Below are 21803 nucleotides of genomic sequence, written 5' to 3'. Positions count from 1 at the left end.
TCCCATGAATTGTAATTAGTGTAATTAAATTAATGCAACTTTCATTTACTACCTATGGATGTAGTTATTAATTGTAATTGATTTCTACTTTATCATTAAGGATTATTCATTATAATTATTCCTTAATACTTTATTGTTATGCACTAGTCAATAATTATTTATCATTCATCCTAATTAGCTATTTGATTCATTAAAAATAATTGCTTATCATTATACTATTTTATTATTATTTATTATATAATAATAATTAATTTATTATTTATTAATTTATTATTTATTAATTTATTATATATTAATTTATTATTCACCATTTATAAAATAAACAAGTCCCCAATCTGAGCACTTTTCTTCCAACCTCAGAAAATGAAGCTTATGTTTCTATCTTTCTTGAGACATAAAACTCTTACGTTTATTAAGGAATCTGTGTGAAATAAGCATTGTTTTGAAATGAATATTGCGGGTTTCCAGCTCTACGAGCCATTAAGTATCCCACTTTTATACCGTTATAAATATCTTCAGTTTTACTCTAAATATTGTCCTCGAAAAGTTTTGACATATAGTTCCTGTTTCCAACATGGGCAACCATTTTGAAAACGCCATTTAAGGTTGACCCGATTGATACATGGGTCGAATTCCATTAAGGTTCAGATCACATCCACTATGGGAGAGCTGTTTCCTTCAAAAAGTATAATCGTGTGGCATTATGTTTAAAGAAACAATTCCAAGCACATTCTTTGATTCAAAAACATGAAAATAAATACAAGTGTTAATTTTAAATGACTAGATATAAACAAAAATAAGAGGTTGGAAAAATGATATGTAGAATCAAACAAAAACATTGGAACGCTAAGGTGATGAGAGGGTAAACAACCGCCGCCATTTTAGCAGCACCAGCCGGTGATGCACGAGCATTAAGGGAAAACCTTGACACACACTGTACCTATCATAAAGAAGAAGCACCACCATTGACCGCCAAGTGCTCACATCAAGTCTAACTCTAAGAAACAACACTCAAGCCTTGACGCTTCTCCCAACATCCGGGGGAGAAAACCTTCACACAAACTGCACCTGTCATAAAGAAGATGAAGACTCACCAGTGTCCACAGTGTCCGAAGGTATTCACCTGTCCTGGAAGTGTGAAGCGTCACATGTTAGTGCATTCAGGAGATAAACCTCACGAGTGTCCAGAGTGTGGGAAGAAATTCAGTCGTCTTGGCAGTATGAAGAGGCACATGATGGTGCATGCGGCTGAGAGGCCTTTTCAATGTGCCGAGTGTGACAAAAAAATTAGAGAACGTGGAAATATAATAAAGCACATGTTAGTACATTCAGGTGATGCACCTAACATAAAGAAGATGAAGACTCGCCAGTGTCCACAGTGTCTGAAGGTATTCACCCGTCCAGGATATGTGAAGACTCACATGTTTGTGCATTCAGGTGAGAAACTTCACGAGTGTCCAGAGTGTGGGAAGAGATTCAGTGAGCGTGGAAGTATGAAGACTCACATGAAGGTGCATGCGGATGAGAGACCTTTTCAATGTGCCGAGTGTGGCAAAAAATTTAGATTACGTGGAACTATAATACAGCACATGGTAGTGCATTCAGGTGACAAACCACATGAATGTCCAGAGTGTGGGAAGAGATTCAGCCATCGTAGAAGTATGAAGACTCACATGAAGGTGCATGCGGATGAGAGACCTTTTCAATGTGCCGAGTGTGGCAAAAAATTTAGATTACGTGGAACTATAATACAGCACATGTTAGTGCATTCAGGTGACAAACCACATGAATGTCCAGAGTGTGGGAAAGGATTCAGTCGTCTTGGAAGTATGAAGACTCACATGTTAGTGCATTCAGGTGACAAGCCTCACGACTGTCCAGAGTGTGGGAAAGGATTCAGTCGTCCTGGACAAATGAAGAGGCACAAGATGATACATGCAGATAATAGGCTAAACACTTTGAGTGTGAAAGATAATTAAGAGAATGTTGAAGGATAATGAGGCACATAATGGTATATTAACTTACCTTTAATCTAACAGTGTGCTATCACAATGTCAGTTGGATGTTCTTCAGAGGTAATTATATTTCGTTTGAGAAATACACTTCACAATGAAAGGTAAAGATCTGAAGATATTTTATTATATTGTTCTTTTATGAAACTTAAATGACCAAGCAAGAACTAGAGAAGCTGTCGCTAGGAAAGCTCAAAATTACTTATAAGTATAGAAATATCTCTTTAATTTAGCAAAGGTAAAACAAGGATTTAAATGTTTTTCTTCATAGTTATGTAAATAATGTGCTTCCTTTTTTTGTTTTCTGTGGAAATTTATTTAAAATGTAATATACTCTGTAGCTAAGCTATGGACATTTTTGTTGTAATATTTTTTTTTTTTATTTAGCATTGGAGTTGGTGAAGAAGACAATCTGAGATGTACTTAAGGTGAGACCATTTGATTGGTAAGGAAATGTATATTAATCAAGGAATTTTCTCATCAGATTCATATGCAAACTGATGTCCATTTTTCATTTTTTGTTTAGGCCTATTTATGAGTTCTATTCTTGATTATAAATATTTCACCCAAGAGTATATTGAAGGCTGATTGGAATTTATAGCTGTCAGTCAAGTTAATATGAAATTTAAATTTATATTACTCTAGAAATTTATCACTCTAAATTTACCAGAAATTTATTACTCTAGCCTAACTTTATCAGTTATACTGTACTGTAATTGTCTGAGAATAATATTTTACCCGATTTACCTGAGGGCCACTAACCCGAGTGGCCTCAGTGAGAACAGGAAGTCGTCGGCTTGTTGAAGGTTCCCTCCCAACCATTTGCCTTCATGATTTTTTCCAGGTATATTTTGAAATTCTGCACAGTTTTGGCAGTTTTGGCTTTGGTGGATAGGCAGTTCCATTGATGAATAACCCTGTTGGTGAAAATGCCTGATTCAAAGTTATATTAGTCTGATTGGCAATTATATTAGCCTGACTCAGTTTATATAAAAAATTTATATCAAAGAGATATTTATTTATGTTGTGGTGCTTGTGGGTTCTATTACATCTATCAATAGAGAGTTTCAGATCAGGGTTAGCATTTAGGAACAAGGTTTTGTATTGTAAATAGCACAATTGAATGTGTAGAGCGAGTGTATATGTAGCATGTTCAGGGATTTAAACAGAGAGGCTATGTGTTTTTTGAAGACAGTTTTATTGCTCTGATAGCAGATTTCCCTTGGGTGATGATTGGCTTGAGGTAATTTGCAGTGGATGAATGAACCCCATGCATTGATACTGTATGTTGAGATACCAACCCTAATTTACAAATAAAGCCTGTAGATTTTTAGCTCCAGCCATTGCATTGCTCTACAACAAATTATTTGAACTCTAAACCTTTCCTGATATTTTGAGAAAAAAAAACAAGAGTAACCCTAGTCCATAAAAGCAGCAATCTCACTGAAGTCAACAATTATAGACCAATATCAATTCTGCCGATTTTGTCTAAAATATTTTAAAGACTTAATTTACATGCAGCCTTACTCCTGTTTATATTAAGTTCTTGCCATAATGGCTTCAGGCCCAAAAAAGGACCAATCATGCCTGGTTAGTTTGATTAATTTCATATATGCAGCTCTTGGAAAAAATGAGTACCTTATTCATTTATTTGTTGACCTACATAAGACTTTTTGACACTGTAAACACAAAAACTTTCTTAAATTGCAACATTACGGAGTAAGAGGTCACTCCCTCCAATACCTACAATCTTACCTCAGTGACAGACTCCAATATGTCTTTGTGAATGATTCCAATTTTCCCACTCTACCCATTAACACTGATGTCTCACCGAGCAGTAATCTTCACCCTCTCGTCTTTTTCATCTCTCCCTCCCTTTCCAGCTCGTTGCCATCGTGAGGGGGCTTGGTTGGCGGATGCTAGAGTGTGATGCTCCATGGGACAGTGTCCTCTGTCCTTTCGAAGCCTTATGCTTCTGCTGCCTTCTTCACTAATTGTGCTGAATGCTTTTTCCTACTAAGTTTAATTTCTCCTTCCCAATTCTCCTTTTTAATTGCTATTTCCCAGCGACTTTTTGCTATTCTTGATCATTCTTTTAGATGTCGTCTTCTGTTTTGACACTGGGTGTTAGGTGAGGCACAGTCTCTCGCCCATAAAACTGTGGTACCCAAAATTGTTGAGCAAAGGGACACTTTTATTGTCACTCTTTTCCTTCGTTGCTGAGCCCAATCTTGATAGACTGATGGTTCTTAAAGTGGTGATTGCAGGGCATATATCCACGATGCACCCTTAGGGGGGGGGGCACATCCTATCGGGTGTCCTATCCTCTAATTGTGGCGTCATGGTGGGTATAGGGGCTTGTTTGTTGATGAAATGATTACCTGTTCATTTACATGCTGTTATCTGACACTTATTTTTAACTTCTCAAATGTGGGGTGGGAGACCAGGGCCCCGAGTCGGACTGTGATGGAAAGCCGGGCTCTGTAGCCCCCTGCTACTTTGGTCCCAGACCAAGCAGCTTCGGACTTTCCCTGCTTGATACCTGCTTGATGGTGTTTTGGGAGTTCTTCTAGTCCCCGAGGCCAGGCTTGACTTGTGAGAGCTTGGTCTACCAGGTCCCGACTACCCCTTTCTGCTCCCCTTCTACCTCTGTGGCAGGGTTGAGCCTCAAGCCCCCAGTGATGACCACCTCATCACATGGAGTGGCTTCATCTCTCATTGTAACAACTGCGCCTTTTACCCCCTCTCTTACTGAGGGTGCTCGGTGCCGTCCTCTCCGCAGTCACACTTGCACAATTCCTTCCGGTTCTAATACCTTCCAAGCTTTGTTTGGTCCTGCTACATGGACTAAGTATTTTAATCTCGGTCATGTTAATTCTACTCGTCCTGATGATTTATTCATCCATAAACACCTAGTTGATACCTGGTTGATGGGGTTCTGGGGGTTCTTCTACTCCCCAAGCCCGGCCCGAGGCCAGGTTTGACTTGTGAGAGTTTGGTCCACTAGGCTGTTGCTTGCAGCAGCCCGCAGGCCCACATACCCATCGCAGCCCGGTTGGTCCGGCACTCGTTGGAGGAAACTATCTAGTTTCCTCTTGAAGATGTCCACGGTTGTTCCGGCAATATTTCTTATGCTCCCTGGGAGGATGTTGAACAACCATGGACCTCTGATGTTTATATAGTTCTCTCTAATTGTGCCTATGGCACCCCTGCTCTTCACTGGTTGTACAGCACTCTGCATTTTCTGCCATATTGTTCACTCCAGTATGTTGTTATTTTACTGTGCAGATTTGGGACCTGGCCCTCCAGTATTTTCCCACTTGTATATTATTTGATATTTCTCCCATCGTCTTTCTAGTGAGTACATTCGGAGAGCTTTGAGACGATCCCAATAATTTAGATGCTTTATCTCGTTCATGTATCCCGTATATGTTTTCTGTACTCCCTCTATTTCAGCAATCTCTCCTGCTCTAAATGGGGAAGTGAGTACTGAGCAGTACTCAAGATGGGACAGCACAAGTGATTTGAAGAGTACAACCATTGTGATGGGATCCCTGGATTTGAAAGTTCTCGTAATCTATCCTATCATTTTCCTGGCTGCCGCAATATTTGCTTGGTTATGCTCCCTAAAATTTAGGTCATCAGACATCATTATTCCCAAATCCTTTATATGTTTCTTTCCTACTATGGGCAAATTAGATTGTGTTTTGTACCCTGTATTAAGTTTAAGGTTCTCAATTTTACTGTATCTTAGTACCTGAAATTTATCGCTGTTAAACATCACGTTATTTTCTGTAGCCCAGTCGAAAACTTTATTAATATCTGCTTGTAGTTTTTCAATATCTTCAGCAGAGGTAATTTTCATGCTGATTTTTGTGTCATCTGCAAAGGATGATACAAAGCTGTGCCTTGTATTTGAGTCTATATCTGATATGAGAATAAGGAAAAGCAATGGTGCAAGGACTGTACCTTGAGGTACTGCAGCTTTTAACTGCTCTTGGACTCGATTTTATATGGTTAACTGTTACTCTTTGTGTTTTGTTCGACAGAAAACTGAGTATCCAGCGTCCTACTTTACCAGTTATTCCCATTGACCTCCTTTTGTGTGCTATCACTTCATGGTCACATTTATCGAATGCCTTTGCGAATCTGTGTATACTACATCTGAACTCTGTTTTTCTTTTAATGCCTCAGTGATTTTGTCGTAATGGTCAAGTATCTGTGAGAGGCATGATCTTCCTGCTCTAAATCCATGTTGGCCTGGATTGTGGAGGTCATTGGTCTCCATGAAACTAGTGACCTGACTCCTGATCACTCTCTCAAATACAGTAATTTTATTATGTGGGACGTAAGTGCAACTGGTCTATAATTCTTTGCCAATGCTTTGCTACCTCCCTTGTGTGGAGGGGCTATGTCTGCTGCTTTAAGCGCATCTGGTATCTCCCCCGTGTCCAAGCTCTTTCTCCACACTATACTGAGTGCCTGTGCTACTGGCACTTTGAATTTCATTATAAATATTGAATTCCATGAGTCTGAACCCGGGGCTGAGTGCATGGGCATATTGTCAATTTCTCTTTCAAAACCTGCCACGCTCGTGTTGATATCAATTATATTTACAGGGGTTTGTATATCACGCGTAAAGAAGTTGTCCGGATCTTCCACTTTCATGCTGTGTATCGGGGTGCTAAACATGTCCTCATATTGCTTTTTTAGGATTTCACTAATTTCTTTGTCATCCTCAGTGTATGAACCTTCACTAGTACGAATAGGTCCAATACTGGCAGTGGTTTTTGCTTTTGATTTAGCATATGTGAAGAAATATTTTGGGTATTTCTTTATTTTTTGAATTGCTTTCTGTTTTAGTTGCCTTTCGTCAAGTTGATATGAATGCTTCAGTCTGTTCGATTTCTTCAATCTCCCTGTTTAAATTATTCCTTCTTTGTATGGAAAGTCGTGTCTGCTTCAGCACTTCTGTTAACTTTTTTCTTCTTCTGTAATGTCGTCTGTGTTCTCTTTCTACGTTGGACCTTGTGTAGGATTTTTATTACTTAAACATTTTCCCATTGAATGTTGTAAGTTCCTTGTTTATTTTCTCCGAGTCTATCCTTTTATTATTAAAATTTAATTTATTGAATAGCCCTTCTCGCTTGTTGTTTCTCTTGGGCCTACTACCGTTATTAATTTTAGTTTCCACTTCAATGAGCTTGTGGTCCGAGTACGTAGTGTCCGAGACAGTAATGTCTCTGATTAGCTCATCACTGTTCGTGAATATGAGGTCCAGCGTGTTCTCATTCCTAGTCGGTTCTGTAATCTGCTGACTGAGCGAGAATTTGTCACAGAATCTCAGTAGTTCTCTGACCTGTGATTGGTTATTTCCAGGTTGATTTCATGCTATAGTATTACTGTTTACTATTCTCCATTGTAAACTGGGTAGATTGAAGTCTCCAAGGAAGATAATATCTGGTACTGGGTTTGCTAGGTTATCAAGGCTATTTTCTATTTTGTGGATCTGCTCAGTGAATTCCTGAACTGTTGCATCTGGCGGTTTGTATATTAGAATAATAATTAATTTATATTCTCTACCTTGATTCCAAGTACCTCTACCACCTCATTGGTCAAGTTCAGGAGCTCTGTGCATTCCAGCTCCTCTTTAATATACAGACCTACTCCCCTACTTGACCTAATTACTCTTACTTTAGTTGATTTGGTGGATACCTTTGTCACTTTTAACCCCACCCATACTGGTACACGTGTTGTTGCAGCTCCTTCTCGGGAAGCAGCTGTCCACTTAGCCTCGTTGTCCTGCATTGGGGAGACACTGATTCGAATATCAAAAAATGCCTGGTTAAATAAATGCCAGGATTGGCACAGTTATTCTTCCATACCATGTAGCGACTGGTGATAAGGAACTTTAAGACTACCATAATAAACATGTCCTTGAGGCCCAAGGCCATTCTATCCTCTATATTAATATGTTACTCGCCCTCCCTCGTGGTCGTCATGGCCAGTCTCTTTGTGTAATGAAAATCACTTTTGATAGTAGGTCCCTTCTGTCTTCCGTAACTCTTGGTGCCAGATGCTGTATTCAGGAGTACATCTGCTCTTCTCGCCTCTTCCCTCTGTGGTGTCACCTTGTCGTGGTGAGGGGCTCACGTACACCACCCTGGGACTAGTGAGGGTTGCCTTTGCCCCCTCTCCTGTCCCCTCTTTGTGTGTTGTACATGCAGATAGGCACCACGTAGGGGGCTTGTGAGGCATCGGACTGCCCGCTGGAGGGGTAGCCCTGAGTGGTAGGCTGGGTGTCCAGGCTGGGGCAATAGGGGGAGTGGGGTCTTTGCATCAGTGTGGGAGAATGAACTATGCAGTAGGACTCCTTGTTAAAAAGGGGGGGGGGGAGGCACCGCTGGGGACGATGCACCCTTCCTGCACTGGCCCGCGCTCAGCCTCCCTGGCTGCCCTGGTAGGTGGTATCCCTTGGATCCAGGCCCCAAACTTTTAGAAAGACTGCTGCATGGATAATGAAACGACTTCCCTTTCCCAGGCTCATGGGGGGTGGGTGACCAGGCCCCTGAGTCGGACGGTGCTGGAAGACTGGGCTCTGTAGCCCCCGCTACATTGGGCCCAGACTGGACTACTCCCCCGCTCCCCTTCCTCTTCTGTGGTTGGGTTGAGCCCCAAGCCCCCTGTGGTGACTACCTCGTCCCCTAGTACTACTCCATCTCTCATTGTGACTACTGCACCTTATGACCCCCCTCTCTCTCTCTAGGGGGTTCTCACCACCGTCCCCGCCATGGCTGCTCTCGCATGCTTCCTTCCCATACCAATTCATACCATGCCTTGTTTGATCTTGCTACGTGGACTAAGTACTTTGACCTCCATCATTTAGATTCTACTCCTGACAATTTCTCCCTCCATAGGGACCTTGTTGATTCAGTAGATGCCTCTGTTACTTTTAACCCCACCCATCTCGGTACGCATGTTGTTGCTGCTTCTTCTTGGGATGCAGCTGTCCACTTGGCGACTTTGTCCTACATTGAGGTGACCCCCCTGTTCGGGTCTCCAAGAATGCTCAGTTAAGTGCCAGTGTTCCACTCTTCACTGTTCTCCTCCCACACCATGTTACAACCGGTATTAGGAACCTCAAGGACTGCCACGAGGATATTAAACATGTCCTCGAGGCTCAAGACCATTCTGTTCTCCAGGTTTACACGTTCACGACCCCCTCGTGGCCGTCGCCGTCTGTCCCTTCGGCTTGTGAAAATTACCTTTGATGGTTGGACACTTCCGCCCTCTGTTATTCTTGCTGGTGCCAGATGCTCCATTCAGGAGTACATACCCTCTTCTCGGCTTTGTAATAAATGCTGGAAGTTCGGACATGGTGCCCTCAAATGCTCCAGTATTCTCTCTCTGTCTGCCCTATGTGTGGGAACGAAGGTCACTTTAAGTCGGAGTGCACTTCTCCCCAGGCTCGCTGCCTCAATTACGGTGATGCCCACCCTACCTTCTCTCGCGCGTGTATCCATTACAAACATGAGGCAGCTGTCCTCAACTTGAAGCACTGGGAACATTTGTCTTTTCCTGAGGCGAGGCGCCAAGTTCACCATCCCCCTCCTTTCCCTTTCGCTGGGGTTTCTTACGCTCACGTGTTGCACTCTTCCTCTCCTCGTCCTTCCCACCTTCCTCAGTCTCACAACAGTTTCCAGGCCTTAGACCCAGATACGCCCACCGCCTGCTCCCCTGTTCCTTTACATTCTGACCCGAAGGGTCCCCCTCCTGGTTCTCTGTCAGGGGTTCCCCTTCTTTCTACCCAGTCTGTCATGTCTCCTGTGTCTTCTTTCTCAACTCCCTTTGATCCTCCTTCCCATCCTTCTCCTCCGTCTCTTAGCTCTCCACGCCGCCTGTCTGTGCAGGCTGATGTCCATCCTTCTCCTAGTGATCATCGTGTTGTTTGCTCTCATTCTTCTTCTGTTGAGACGTTTGAGTCTGTTGCCCAGTACGTTGCTGCTGGAACACCTGTCTCTGAGTTAGAAGCGAAAGCCTGGCTTATCTCCTTCCTCCTCCCCGGCTGGTAAGAAAGCTTCACTTTCATCCTCGCCCCCCTACCTCTGACTATCACTCCACCTCTCCCATTTCGGTGGTCGAGCCCCTTGTTCCTGCTTTGGAGGTTTCTTTGGCCCCCGCTACCCTCTCGGTTCCTGCCCTTGCTGAGGTGTGCTTCCTGGTTTCTGCCCCTCCTGCTGTCCTTGAAAGTCCCTCTCGGTTGCCTCCTCCTCTGGACCCTGCTCATCTGCCTGTGGTCTGTCCTCCCACTCCCTTCCCTCCATCTTTACTCAGTTTACCCATGCCCACTATCCCTGACTTCGCTGACCCTGATCCTGATCCTGCACTTCTTTGACATGCTGTGTTCCTTTTTAACCTTTTTTCTTCATTGTTCTCTGTTCCTGTCCTTTCTCTTTTTGTCGATGTCTATTCTTCAATGGAATATTCATGGATATTACGCAAATTTTCACGAATTCCAACTTTTGATTTCACAGTTTTTGCTCCTTTGTGTCCGTCTCCAGGAGCCGATGCTTGGTGCTCATCCTGGTCGCTTCCGTGATTATTCCTTTCTCTCCCCCTGCCCCCCCCCCTCCTTCAGATTTTGCTGGGGCCAATAACTTTTTTGCTTTTGATTCGTTCTGATGTTCCCTTCATCCCCTTACTTTTTCCATCACCTCTCCAATGTTCTGTTGCCCGTGTATTTGTGCATAAATGGTACACAGTTTGTTCCATTTATCTCCCCCAAATGTGCCGCTTTCTCTTCCCGATCTTAAACACCTAGTGGACTCATTGCCAGAGTCTGTGTTCCTGCTGGGTGATTTCAGTTGTCGACATACCCTCTGGGGTGATGAACGTTTGTGGACGTTTTTAAATGGTTCCACAAAGGTAATACTGTAACTTTTGACATAAATACGTATATCTGACATTCTTAAAACCAAAGGATATAACTAAAAACATATATTCTTATGACACAGTTTTTTAAGATTTATGTAAAAATTTAAAAATAATAGTAAATGCTATGGTATTATAATGTGTTCATGCTTTATATTTAAGAATAAATAATTTTCAGTCAACATTTAGTTTTTTTTGTTTACTTTCTGTAAAGCTATCCAATTTACGTTCTTATAACATAAATATAACATTTATATGACGTCAGTATAACGTTATTTACACGACATCATTACGTTATTATGATGTTATATTAACGTATAATTCCTGTATGAAAACCAGAATATATATTGAACTTTATGTTTTAAACATTGTAAAGTTATCATAAAACTTGGAATAAGACGGTAAGCATGCTTTACTTATGAAAATATACAAACAAATCAACAAAAACATTTTAACATAAAAAACATAAACATAACATAAATTAATTGCATGCATGGGAGTTAACTGGGACTCTGTAATATTGCATACATGAACCTTAAGGTACAAACCCAGTGTATTTACTCATGCAGTTCTTTCCTAAATCTAAATTTTTCCAATTTTTACACTTTGTTTCGAGTTCTGTCTTGTGTTGCTACTTTTAATACCCCATTAATGTCCCCTTTGTTATGTCCATTCATCCCATTGTGCACCTCTACCATATGTCACTCCTAATTCTTTGCTTTTCTAGAGAATGTAATATAAGTTTTGACAATCTTTCTTCATATGACAGGTTAACAGGTAGAACAAAGATTACCATTTATATATGGATAACTATTATAAGTCGGTTTGAATGAGTGAATTGCTGCTTGAAGATAGGTATATACACGTGTGGTACTATCAGATTGCATCGTGGTGAGCCTAAAACCCTTCAGATCCAAGCAAAGGGTAAAATGCCAGCAGATACAATTGCGAACACATTGATACCAAAATGAAAGACATATGACGAGAATTGAGGTAACCAAAGTGAAAAGTGTGTTCACATTACATTGCACTAGAGTGCTCCCAGGTTACTTTCTCTCACTTTCTCTGTTTTGTGTGGATGGTTCGCCGTGCTTTCATCACGTCAGCGGGTGGAGCACGCTGCTGTTTTTGACATTTCATGCATAAATTCCGGTTGGAAATTCTATTGCGAACACATTGATACCAAAATGAAAGACCTAGGATGACAATTGAGGTGACCAGAATGAAAAGAGTGTATACATTTTATCGCTCTTGTGCGCTCCCTGGTAACACGCTCTCGCTTTCTCTGTTTGTTGCGGATGGTAAGCCGGGCTTTTGGAGTTTATATGCCTTTAGTCCTGTAGAGAATTCTATTGCGAACACATTGATGCTAAATTGAAAAACCTAGGATGAGAATTGAGGTAACAAAGTTGAAAAGGGTATACACTTTTCAGTATTATCACGCTCAGCTTTCTTTTTCTGGTACCCTTGGCCTACATTCATCTTGTCGGCGGGTGGAGCGCGCTGCTGTCTTTGACATTATATTCACATAGTTCTGTTGGGAATTCTATTGCGAACGCATTGATACCAAAATGAAAGACATAGGACGAGAATTAAGGTGACAAAGTTGAAAAGAGTATACACTTTTCAGTATTTCCGCACACTACCAGGGAATGTCCAAAAAAAATGGAGAGAGTGGAGGGGTAACTTGCCCAAAACGCGAAATTGTTTGGGGAGATTAACTTTCGTTCAATACTATTATGCAAGAGGAGCGACACATCTATGGTTCATCCAATAAAATCAGCAGACTTCTAGATGTTACTACTGCTCGGCTTAGACTCGGTTACAAGTATTTCTGGGAATTCTCATTATCTGCCGATGTAGACCTGACCAAATGTTAACTGTCAACAAAATTATTCGCACACCCTCCGTCACTATGTGATAGTGAATTCAGAGACAATTTTATAACCAATGTACCAACGATGTGTCAATATTTCATTCAAAATTATCTGGTACCAGAAATTTTAGCCAAATATCCCCAGTTTGCTAACTGTAAGTAGTAACAAAGTGATTGTAACCTATCCACCGCTGCCCACTGGATGAGGGGCGGTGTGCAGGACAAACATATCAATTGTGACACTAGCTCTCCACATATGTCAGTTGCTTAATTTAGAAACTGTACTTGTGATCGATCTCGAACCCATTGTTGATGTGACGACTTATACTGAATTTTGTAACTAGCTCATCAAGATTGTAACTTGCTTAGCTAAATGAATTGTGGGGTTCAGTCCCTGAGCCCATTATGTGCCTCTGCAACCCTTTCCACTACTGCCCACAAGATGGGTATGGGGTGCATAATAAATGAACTAAACTAACTTTAAGGCATCCTGAAAGAAAGCTTGGAGGGCTTGAAAAATTGCAGAACGATGCCGTGAGGATAATCCTTGGGTGCCCTCGTACCACAAAGATACTTAATATGAGAAAGGAACTTAATATTCCGAGCGTTGTTTATCGTGTTACTGAAAATAACTGTCAAATTGGTATAAAAATGCTTAGGCTAGCTCATCCTAACCCTTGCACAGAAGCCCTCCAGAATTTCTTTATTGAATGTTGAAAACAACCCTCAAGTTGACTATTTCCGTAACAGCATGCACTCCTGTATGCTAATCCCCACAATCACCAAGCCCACCCGAGTCACTCAAACATCTGCCACTACCCTGGATCACCTTTGGACTAATATAACAGCTCCCCCTTACATCTGGGGTAATTTATGACAGAAAAACTGACCACTATCCTACTTTCCTCATAGCAAACATTGACACATCACCACCAGAAACCAAAAAACTTTCATTCAGGCTACATAGTGAATCAGCTTTAGGCAATCTCTCTAATGCACTTCACAATATTAACTGGGAATCTGAATTTATTAATTCACAGGATATAAACTCATCAACTAACCTCTTTCTCTACAAAACTCTAAGCCTCTACAACACTCACTGTCCCCTCCTTACCAAACAAGTAACTGATAAAAGAAAAAATAACCCGTGGCTCACAAGTGGCATAATCAAATCAATCAACAAAAAACATGAATACGAAAAGAAATTTAGGAGTGGCCTAATTCCAATGGAAGTAGTTAAAAGGTACTCGTCAGTGCTTACCAGTATCATAAGAAAAGCAAAACTTTCATACTATGAGACTAGATTCAAAGAAGCAAAAGGCAACATGAAAAGCACATGGAATACCATCTCTAACATCCTGGGAACTAAACAACACTCCCACAACCAGATAACACTCTCTAAGGATGGCCTTACACTATCATCTGACTTAGAAATGGCGAATGAATTTAATAGCTTCTTTTCATCGATTGGTGCTAACCTTGCAAGTAAAATCCCACAGAGTCAGACACATATCAACACATATCTCTCAGGCAGCTATCCAAACTCTCTTCTCCTCTCACCAGTCAGCCCGTCAGATGTTGTGTCCATCATACACTCACTAAAAACCAAAGCTGGGAACATCAATGAAATCCCATCCATTGTATACAAGAGCGCCTCCAATGCCCTTGCGCCACCTATAGCTCTGCTGTTCAACAAATCCCTTGAGTGGCCCTGATATCCTTAAAAACGCAAGAGTAACGCCAGTTCATAAAGGAGGTAGTGGATTATGTTGCATCTCTGCTTGCCTTGATGACTGAAAGAAAGCTTAAAGGGCTTGAAAACTTGCAGAACGAAGCCTTGAAGATAATCCTTGGATGTCCCTAGTACCACAAAGATACTTAACATGAGGAAGGAACTTAATATTAACTTAATAATAGAATATGAGTGCATATTCTACTGCATTACTATTTGTAATGATCCTCATATTGTGCTTCAGTAATCCAATGTATAACCCTGAGATGTTTTCCTAATTGTACTTAGGATTCCTTGTTCATTATTGTGTATTGTTCTGATCTGCTTTTGTGTCGAAAATTCTTGCATCGTACCTGTAAACAATTTTTTGACAATTTTACTGTAATTATCCTACTTAAAATCATCTGTACTTGTAAAGTAAAGCTGTAATGTACCTGTTAAACACTTTTTATCAATTTTACATTTAATTATTTCTCTAAAACTCTGTTTAAGAATTTGCTCAAAGATTAGTTTAAGGACTTGCCCGAAACGCTATATATGCAAGCTAGTGGTTTTACAAGATTATAATTCTAACTTAAGCTCTATGTTGTCTCTTAACCCCCCAATGTACGTTCTTGTATATATATATATAAATAAATAAAATAAATAAATAACGAGGGATCGAGGCATTAATGCGCAGTACGTGCTTCCCTCATCTGTGACGTCACAGCGCCATCTGACGACAGCATAAACACAGGCGGCCATTTTATGTTCCACCAAGATTAAAAAAAAAAAAATAATTTTGCCCCGAGGGGCGAGTTTATTGGGCAGCGCCCAATGTGTTCGCAATAGAATGTTCTACAAGAACATGTATAAAATAAGTGACAGAGATTATTGATGTGTGTATTTGTGTGGGTGATTATAAATATGCATGTGTATGTATATATGTATACGTATATATATATATATATGTACATGTATGTATGAGAGTGTGTACATGTATATATAACATTAATAATTTTGTAACTAGCGTCAAAAATTGTTATTTGCTTAGCTAAACAAACTAGAGAGTTCAGTTCCTGAACCCATTATGTGCCTCTGTAATCCTTTACACCACCGCCCACGGGATGGGTATGGGGTGCATAATAAAGAAAGAAATTGAAATAATAAGGGTATGAAATGTATCAACATAAAACATAAATGTTAATGGCCATCAGGTAAAATCAGGTTATTATTTGTAAAGAATTTAAATGAGTTAAACTAAATACGAACTTAATATGTTTTGCTAACGCAAAAATATATTCCCGAGGTATTGTAATTGCAAATAAATATTTAATACAATTATTTGTATCATTTTTTTTATTTTAGATTTCCGTATTGCTTGATAATATATAATAACGTTTAGATAATGCTAGCGCTGGACATTCTTTAGGCTCGTTGCATGTTGTGGTAGTCGCCGCCATTTTAAAACCGTGTCGAGAGGGACTGCTGCTGGCTTATCCACAAAATCCTGCTGCATCTTCAATAGTTAAGGTAACTGTTTTCTTTTATTTGCTCTTAGACATGTGTAGTATATTTATAAGCTTGTGGTGGTAGGCTGGATGGTGTGTTGATGGCCCTGGCTGGAGGTGTGTTGGTGGCCCTGGCTGGAGGTGTGTTGGTGGCCCTGGCTGGAGGTGTGTTGGTGGCCCTGGCTGGAGGTGTGTTGATGGCCCTGGCTGGAGGTGTGTTGGTGGCCCTGGCTGGAGGTGTGTTGGTGGCCCTGGCTGGAGGTGTGTTGGTGGCCCTGGCTGGAGGTGTGTTGGTGGCCCTGGCTGGAGGTGTGTTGGTGGCCCTGGCTGGAGGTGTGTTGGTGGCCCTGGCTGGAGGTGTGTTGGTGGCCCTGGCTGGAGGTGTGTTGGTGGCCCTGGCTGGAGGTGTGTTGGTGGCCCTGGCTGGAGGTGTGTTGGTGGCCCTGGCTGGAGGTGTGTTGGTGGCCCTGGCTGGAGGTGTGTTGGTGGCCCTGGCTGGAGGTGTGTTGGTGGCCCTGGCTGGAGGTGTGTTGGTGGCCCTGGCTGGAGGTGTGTTGGTGGCCCTGGCTGGAGGTGTGTTGGTGGCCCTGGCTGGAGGTGTGTTGGTGGCCCTGGCTGGAGGTGTGTTGGTGGCCCTGGCTGGAGGTGTGTTGGTGGCCCTGGCTGGAGGTGTGTTGGTGGCCCTGGCTGGAGGTGTGTTGGTGGCCCTGGCTGGAGGTGTGTTGGTGGCCCTGGCTGGAGGTGTGTTGATGGCCATGGCTGGAGGTGTGTTGGTGGCCCTGGCTGGAGGTGTGTTGGTGGCCCTGGCTGGAGGTGTGTTGATGGTGGTGTTGTGTTGATGGCCCTGGAGGCGTGTTGATGGCCCTGGCTGGAGGTGTGTTGGTGGCCCTGGCTGGAGGTGTGTTGGTGGCCCTGGCTGGAGGTGTGTTGGTGGCCCTGGCTGGAGGTGTGTTGATGGCCCTGGCTGGAGGTGTGTTGGTGGCCCTGGCTGGAGGTGTGTTGGTGGCCCTGGCTGGAGGTGTGTTGGTGGCCCTGGCTGGAGGTGTGTTGGTGGCCCTGGCTGGAGGTGTGTTGGTGGCCCTGGCTGGAGGTGTGTTGGTGGCCCTGGCTGGAGGTGTGTTGGTGGCCCTGGCTGGAGGTGTGTTGGTGGCCCTGGCTGGAGGTGTGTTGATGGCCCTGGCTGGAGGTGTGTTGGTGGCCCTGGCTGGAGGTGTGTTGGTGGCCCTGGCTGGAGGTGTGTTGGTGGCCCTGGCTGGAGGTGTGTTGGTGGCCCTGGCTGGAGGTGTGTTGGTGGCCCTGGCTGGAGGTGTGTTGGTGGCCCTGGCTGGAGGTGTGTTGGTGGCCCTGGCTGGAGGTGTGTTGGTGGCCCTGGCTGGAGGTGTGTTGGTGGCCCTGGCTGGAGGTGTGTTGGTGGCCCTGGCTGGAGGTGTGTTGGTGGCCCTGGCTGGAGGTGTGTTGATGGCCATGGCTGGAGGTGTGTTGGTGGCCCTGGCTGGAGGTGTGTTGGTGGCCCTGGCTGGAGGTGTGTTGATGGTGGTGTTGTGTTGATGGCCCTGGAGGCGTGTTGATGGCCCTGGCTGGAGGTGTGTTGGTGGCCCTGGCTGGAGGTGTGTTGGTGGCCCTGGCTGGAGGTGTGTTGGTGGCCCTGGCTGGAGGTGTGTTGATGGCCCTGGCTGGAGGTGTGTTGGTGGCCCTGGCTGGAGGTGTGTTGGTGGCCCTGGCTGGAGGTGTGTTGGTGGCCCTGGCTGGAGGTGTGTTGGTGGCCCTGGCTGGAGGTGTGTTGGTGGCCCTGGCTGGAGGTGTGTTGGTGGCCCTGGCTGGAGGTGTGTTGGTGGCCCTGGCTGGAGGTGTGTTGGTGGCCCTGGCTGGAGGTGTGTTGATGGCCCTGGCTGGAGGTGTGTTGGTGGCCCTGGCTGGAGGTGTGTTGGTGGCCCTGGCTGGAGGTGTGTTGATGGTGGTGTTGTGTTGATGGCCCTGGAGGCGTGTTGATGGCCCTGGAAGTGTGTTGGTGGCCCTAGCTGGAGGTGTGTTGATGGCCCTATATATACATATATATATATATATATATATATATATATATATATATATATATATATATATATATATATATATATATATATATATATATATATATATATATTTATATATATATATATATATATATATATATATATATATATATATATATATATATATATATTATATTATGAATATCAGAGGTCCCAGGACAATTATTGTGCATGTGTAGTATGTATATTTATGTAGTATATTTGGCATATTTAATGGCATTTAGTTAATGCCACTTAGTGGCATGTCTCTGCACCGTTTCCAGTTTGTTGATATGCTTTCTAAGATATGGGCACACCATACAACTGCTGCATACTCCAACTTTGGTGTAACAAAAATTGTGAACAATTTCAAAATTTCTGTTGAAGAAATCCTGTTTCCTAGTTCTGCATCTGTTTTGGTATAACACCTCCTTTTTTACTAGGCCTGCAATTATGAATGCCTTTATAACCAGCTAAGTTGTAGAGTTGGGTATAGTCTTTACTTAGCCAAGTTTCTGTTAAAATAAGGGTCCGTCTAATTACCACAAGCTACCACAAGCTACACAAGCTTCACAAAGCTTCCTGGCAATACGTTAGTAATGAATAAATATAATATGTTAGGTTAGGTTGACCTAACTTAACCTAACCGACGCTTGGATCGCCGACTTGATTTGGCGTCACCAGCTCTTTATTTTCGTCTAATTTCTTTATAAAAAGATACTTTTTCAGATTAAAATTATGTTTTTTCGTGTTGTACATTCAGCACCAACATTATAATGAGTAAATATATCATATTTATTCATTACTAACGTATTGCCAGGAAGCTGAGTGGGTAGGTCTCGATAAATTTCCTGGTATAATATTATTGTTTGCTATTCTCCATCTTAGACTAGGCAAGTTGAAGTCACCTAGGAAGATAATATGAGGTATCGAGTTCTCCATTTTGTTTATCTGTTCTGTGAATTCCTCGGCCGTTGCATCTGGCGGTTTGTATATTAGAATAATCACTAAATTTATTTTCTCTATTTTTAATCCCAATACCTCTACCACCTCATTTGTAATGTTAAGGAGCTCCGAGCATACAAGGTCTTCCATAGTATACAGACCCACTCCTCCATGTGACCTAATTTTCCTATCACAGTTGTGTACTTTTCGAGACTACATTTCAAATATTCCCTAACATACATGGCTTCTCCCCCCTCTTTGTGTAAAATAGTTTAAATCCATTTATGGGACATTCAGCAAATAGTTCTCTATTTTTTACATTCATCAATGTTTCGGTACGTGCAATAGTATGTATTGTTTCATTGCAGATAACAGCATTTAAATTTTGTTTGTTTCTTAGACTCGTACTACCAAGTTGCTGTTGGCAATTGGATAATTTTTTTATGAAGTCATTTGTTATTTTTTCCCCTACTTTAGTAATTTATGCTTTTGATCTCAATTAGTTTTATATCCAAGCTTTTTAATTTTTTCCCCTTATATATTGCCATCTTATCTGTCTGCTTTACATGGCTTAAGCAGAGTCATGTCTGCTTAAGCCTTTGTTATTTTACTAATTTACCTGTTTTAATTATTATTTGTTTTCAAAGTTTAGTTTACCCCATTTTATTTGCTTTTTGCAGTACAGTACTTTACTAATAATCTTGTAATAGTAATTGGTAATGTAGCACTTGGCCTTTCTCCTTCAGAATGTATGCACACATTATAGAAAAAAGAAGAGAATACCACACAAGATGGCAGCGTATGTCACGGGCCAAAAAGCGACGCCTAAAAGAACAGGCGTCCCAGCATGGCAAAAATGAAAATAGTGATGAGGTTGAGATTCAGTTGTTGAATCAGGATCCTTTGGCCAATGTTACAACAAACAGCATAGACGATGACCATGCTGCTTTGTCATCTAATTCAGAACCTAATATTGGTTGTGGAGCCAATGAAGATGCATCATCTCTTGAAAGTCAGTGAGAGAGAGATTGGACTTGGGACATGATTGATGAGCATGACCCAATATCATCAGAGTCAGAGAGCAGTGGTGATGAGGATGATAAATCATTATCAGATGTATTGTTAGTATGGGTTAATAAATATGGCATAACACACAATGCCATTGATAATTTATTAAAAAAATTGAGAAAACAGGGACATGCTGACTTGCCAAAAACAGCTCGTTCGTTACTGAATACAGTTAAACATATACCTACTGAGACTAAATCAGGCATGATGTATATCTACTTGGGGTTAGAGGAGGAAATGTTGAAAACTTTAAGGCTGTATCCTAAATCAACAATAAGAGATTTGGCAGAAATATCTTTAATTTGCAACATTGATGGTTTGCCAATATTTAGAAGTAAAAATGAAAGTTTATGGCCTGTTCTTTGTGCTATCAATAATGTCAAACCTATAAGAGTTTTCCCAGTAGTCCTCACATACGGAAGCTCTAAACCTAGTGATTTAAATTTTTTAAATGAATTCATTCAGGATTTGAAAAAAATTATGCACTATGGATTTAAAAATGATGACAAAACATTGCCAGTAAAACTAAAAGGAGTCATATGTGATGCCCCAGCAAAAGCAATGGTGAAGGCAATCAAACTCCACTCTGGCTACTTTGGGTGTGATAGATGTACCCAAGAGGGTGTTTGGAATGGAAGAATGACTTATCAACAAGTGAAAAATTTACAACTCAGAACAGATGAAGATTTTCGTAATCAATCTAATTCTCAACATCACCATGGCAGATCACCATTCTGTGACTTAAATATAAATATGGTGAGTACTTTTCCCATAGACTATATGCATCAGATATGTCTTGGGGTTATGAAAAGGTTACTTCTTGCCTGGATACGAAATAAAAACGTAAAATTATGTGCTCGCCAAGTTGATGAAATTAGTCAGCGTCTAATTCAACTAACAAAATTTGTGCCTATGCACTTTGCACGTAAACCTCGAAGTCTTTCAGAGGTTGATAGATGGAAAGCGACTGAATACAGGCAACTCCTTCTCTACACCGGTAAGATTGTACTGGAGGGAATCTTACCCAAAGAATTGTATGACCATTTCCTGACTCTGAGTGTAGCCATTTCTATTCTTGTATGACCTAAATTGATTCAGTTAAATTACAGCCAATATGCACATGATCTTTTGCTGTACTTTGTGTTAAAGGCTCGTGAGCTGTATGGTAAGGATTTTTTAGTGTACAATGTACACTGCCTAACACACATATCCTCTGATGCCAAAGAGTTTGGTAGTTTGGACAGATGTTCAGCATTTCCATTTGAAAATTACCTGCAGCAGGTTAAGAATATGGTTCGATCAAGTAAAAACCCTCTTGTTCAAATTGCAAAGAGGCTGAAAGAGATGCAGCATGCTCAAAGGATTTATACACCAAATACAGAACATAAAATATATACCAAGGCACCAAACAATGCCTATTTGCTGAATAATGAAACTTGCTGCCAAGTTTTGGACACTGTCAGTGACACCGATGAAAATGGAGACAGCATGTTCCTTTGCAGGGTATATTCGAGAAGTATACCTCTCTTTGAGAAACCTTGTAACTCCAAATTAATTGGAGCATTTAAGGTTCTTACTAGGAATTCATCCATGAAGGTGATTCCAGCAAGAAAACTAAACCGCACAGGTATGATGATCGAGACAGAAAGCGCAAATACTTTTCTGTCAATACTACATGACTTATGACAAGTACGTATTTAA

General features: G+C 41.7%; 1 protein-coding gene across 1 annotated transcript; it reads left to right on the top strand.

The window, feature by feature from the left end:
• Positions 1-1082: 1082 nt before the first annotated feature.
• LOC138372337 (zinc finger protein 425-like) lies at positions 1083-21781 on the top strand. Its single transcript, XM_069337618.1, has 3 exons — positions 1083-1388; positions 20568-20858; positions 21683-21781. Exons 1-3 carry the CDS (start codon positions 1083-1085, stop codon positions 21779-21781), a joined length of 696 nt encoding a protein of 231 aa, XP_069193719.1.
• The last annotated feature ends 22 nt before the right edge of the window (positions 21782-21803 follow it).

The sequence above is a fragment of the Procambarus clarkii genome, chromosome 38 (assembly GCF_040958095.1).
Source record: "Procambarus clarkii isolate CNS0578487 chromosome 38, FALCON_Pclarkii_2.0, whole genome shotgun sequence".
Lineage (NCBI taxonomy): Eukaryota > Metazoa > Arthropoda > Malacostraca > Decapoda > Cambaridae > Procambarus > Procambarus clarkii.
The sequence above is the reverse complement of the archived record's forward strand: the minus strand, read 5'-3'. Positions and strand labels throughout refer to the sequence as shown.

What these genes read in the sequence shown, in the direction of transcription:
- LOC138372337 (XM_069337618.1), top strand. Translation starts at nt 1,083, where the DNA reads ATGAAGACTCACCAGTGTCCACAGTGTCCGAAGGTATTCACCTGTCCT. An exon ending in AGTGTCCACAGTGTCTGAAG is followed by an intron (nt 1,389 to 20,567) that starts GTATTCACCCGT and finishes GAATTCATTCAG; the next exon opens with GATTTGAAAAAAATTATGCA. An exon ending in GTGACTTAAATATAAATATG is followed by an intron (nt 20,859 to 21,682) that starts GTGAGTACTTTT and finishes GGTTCTTACTAG; the next exon opens with GAATTCATCCATGAAGGTGA.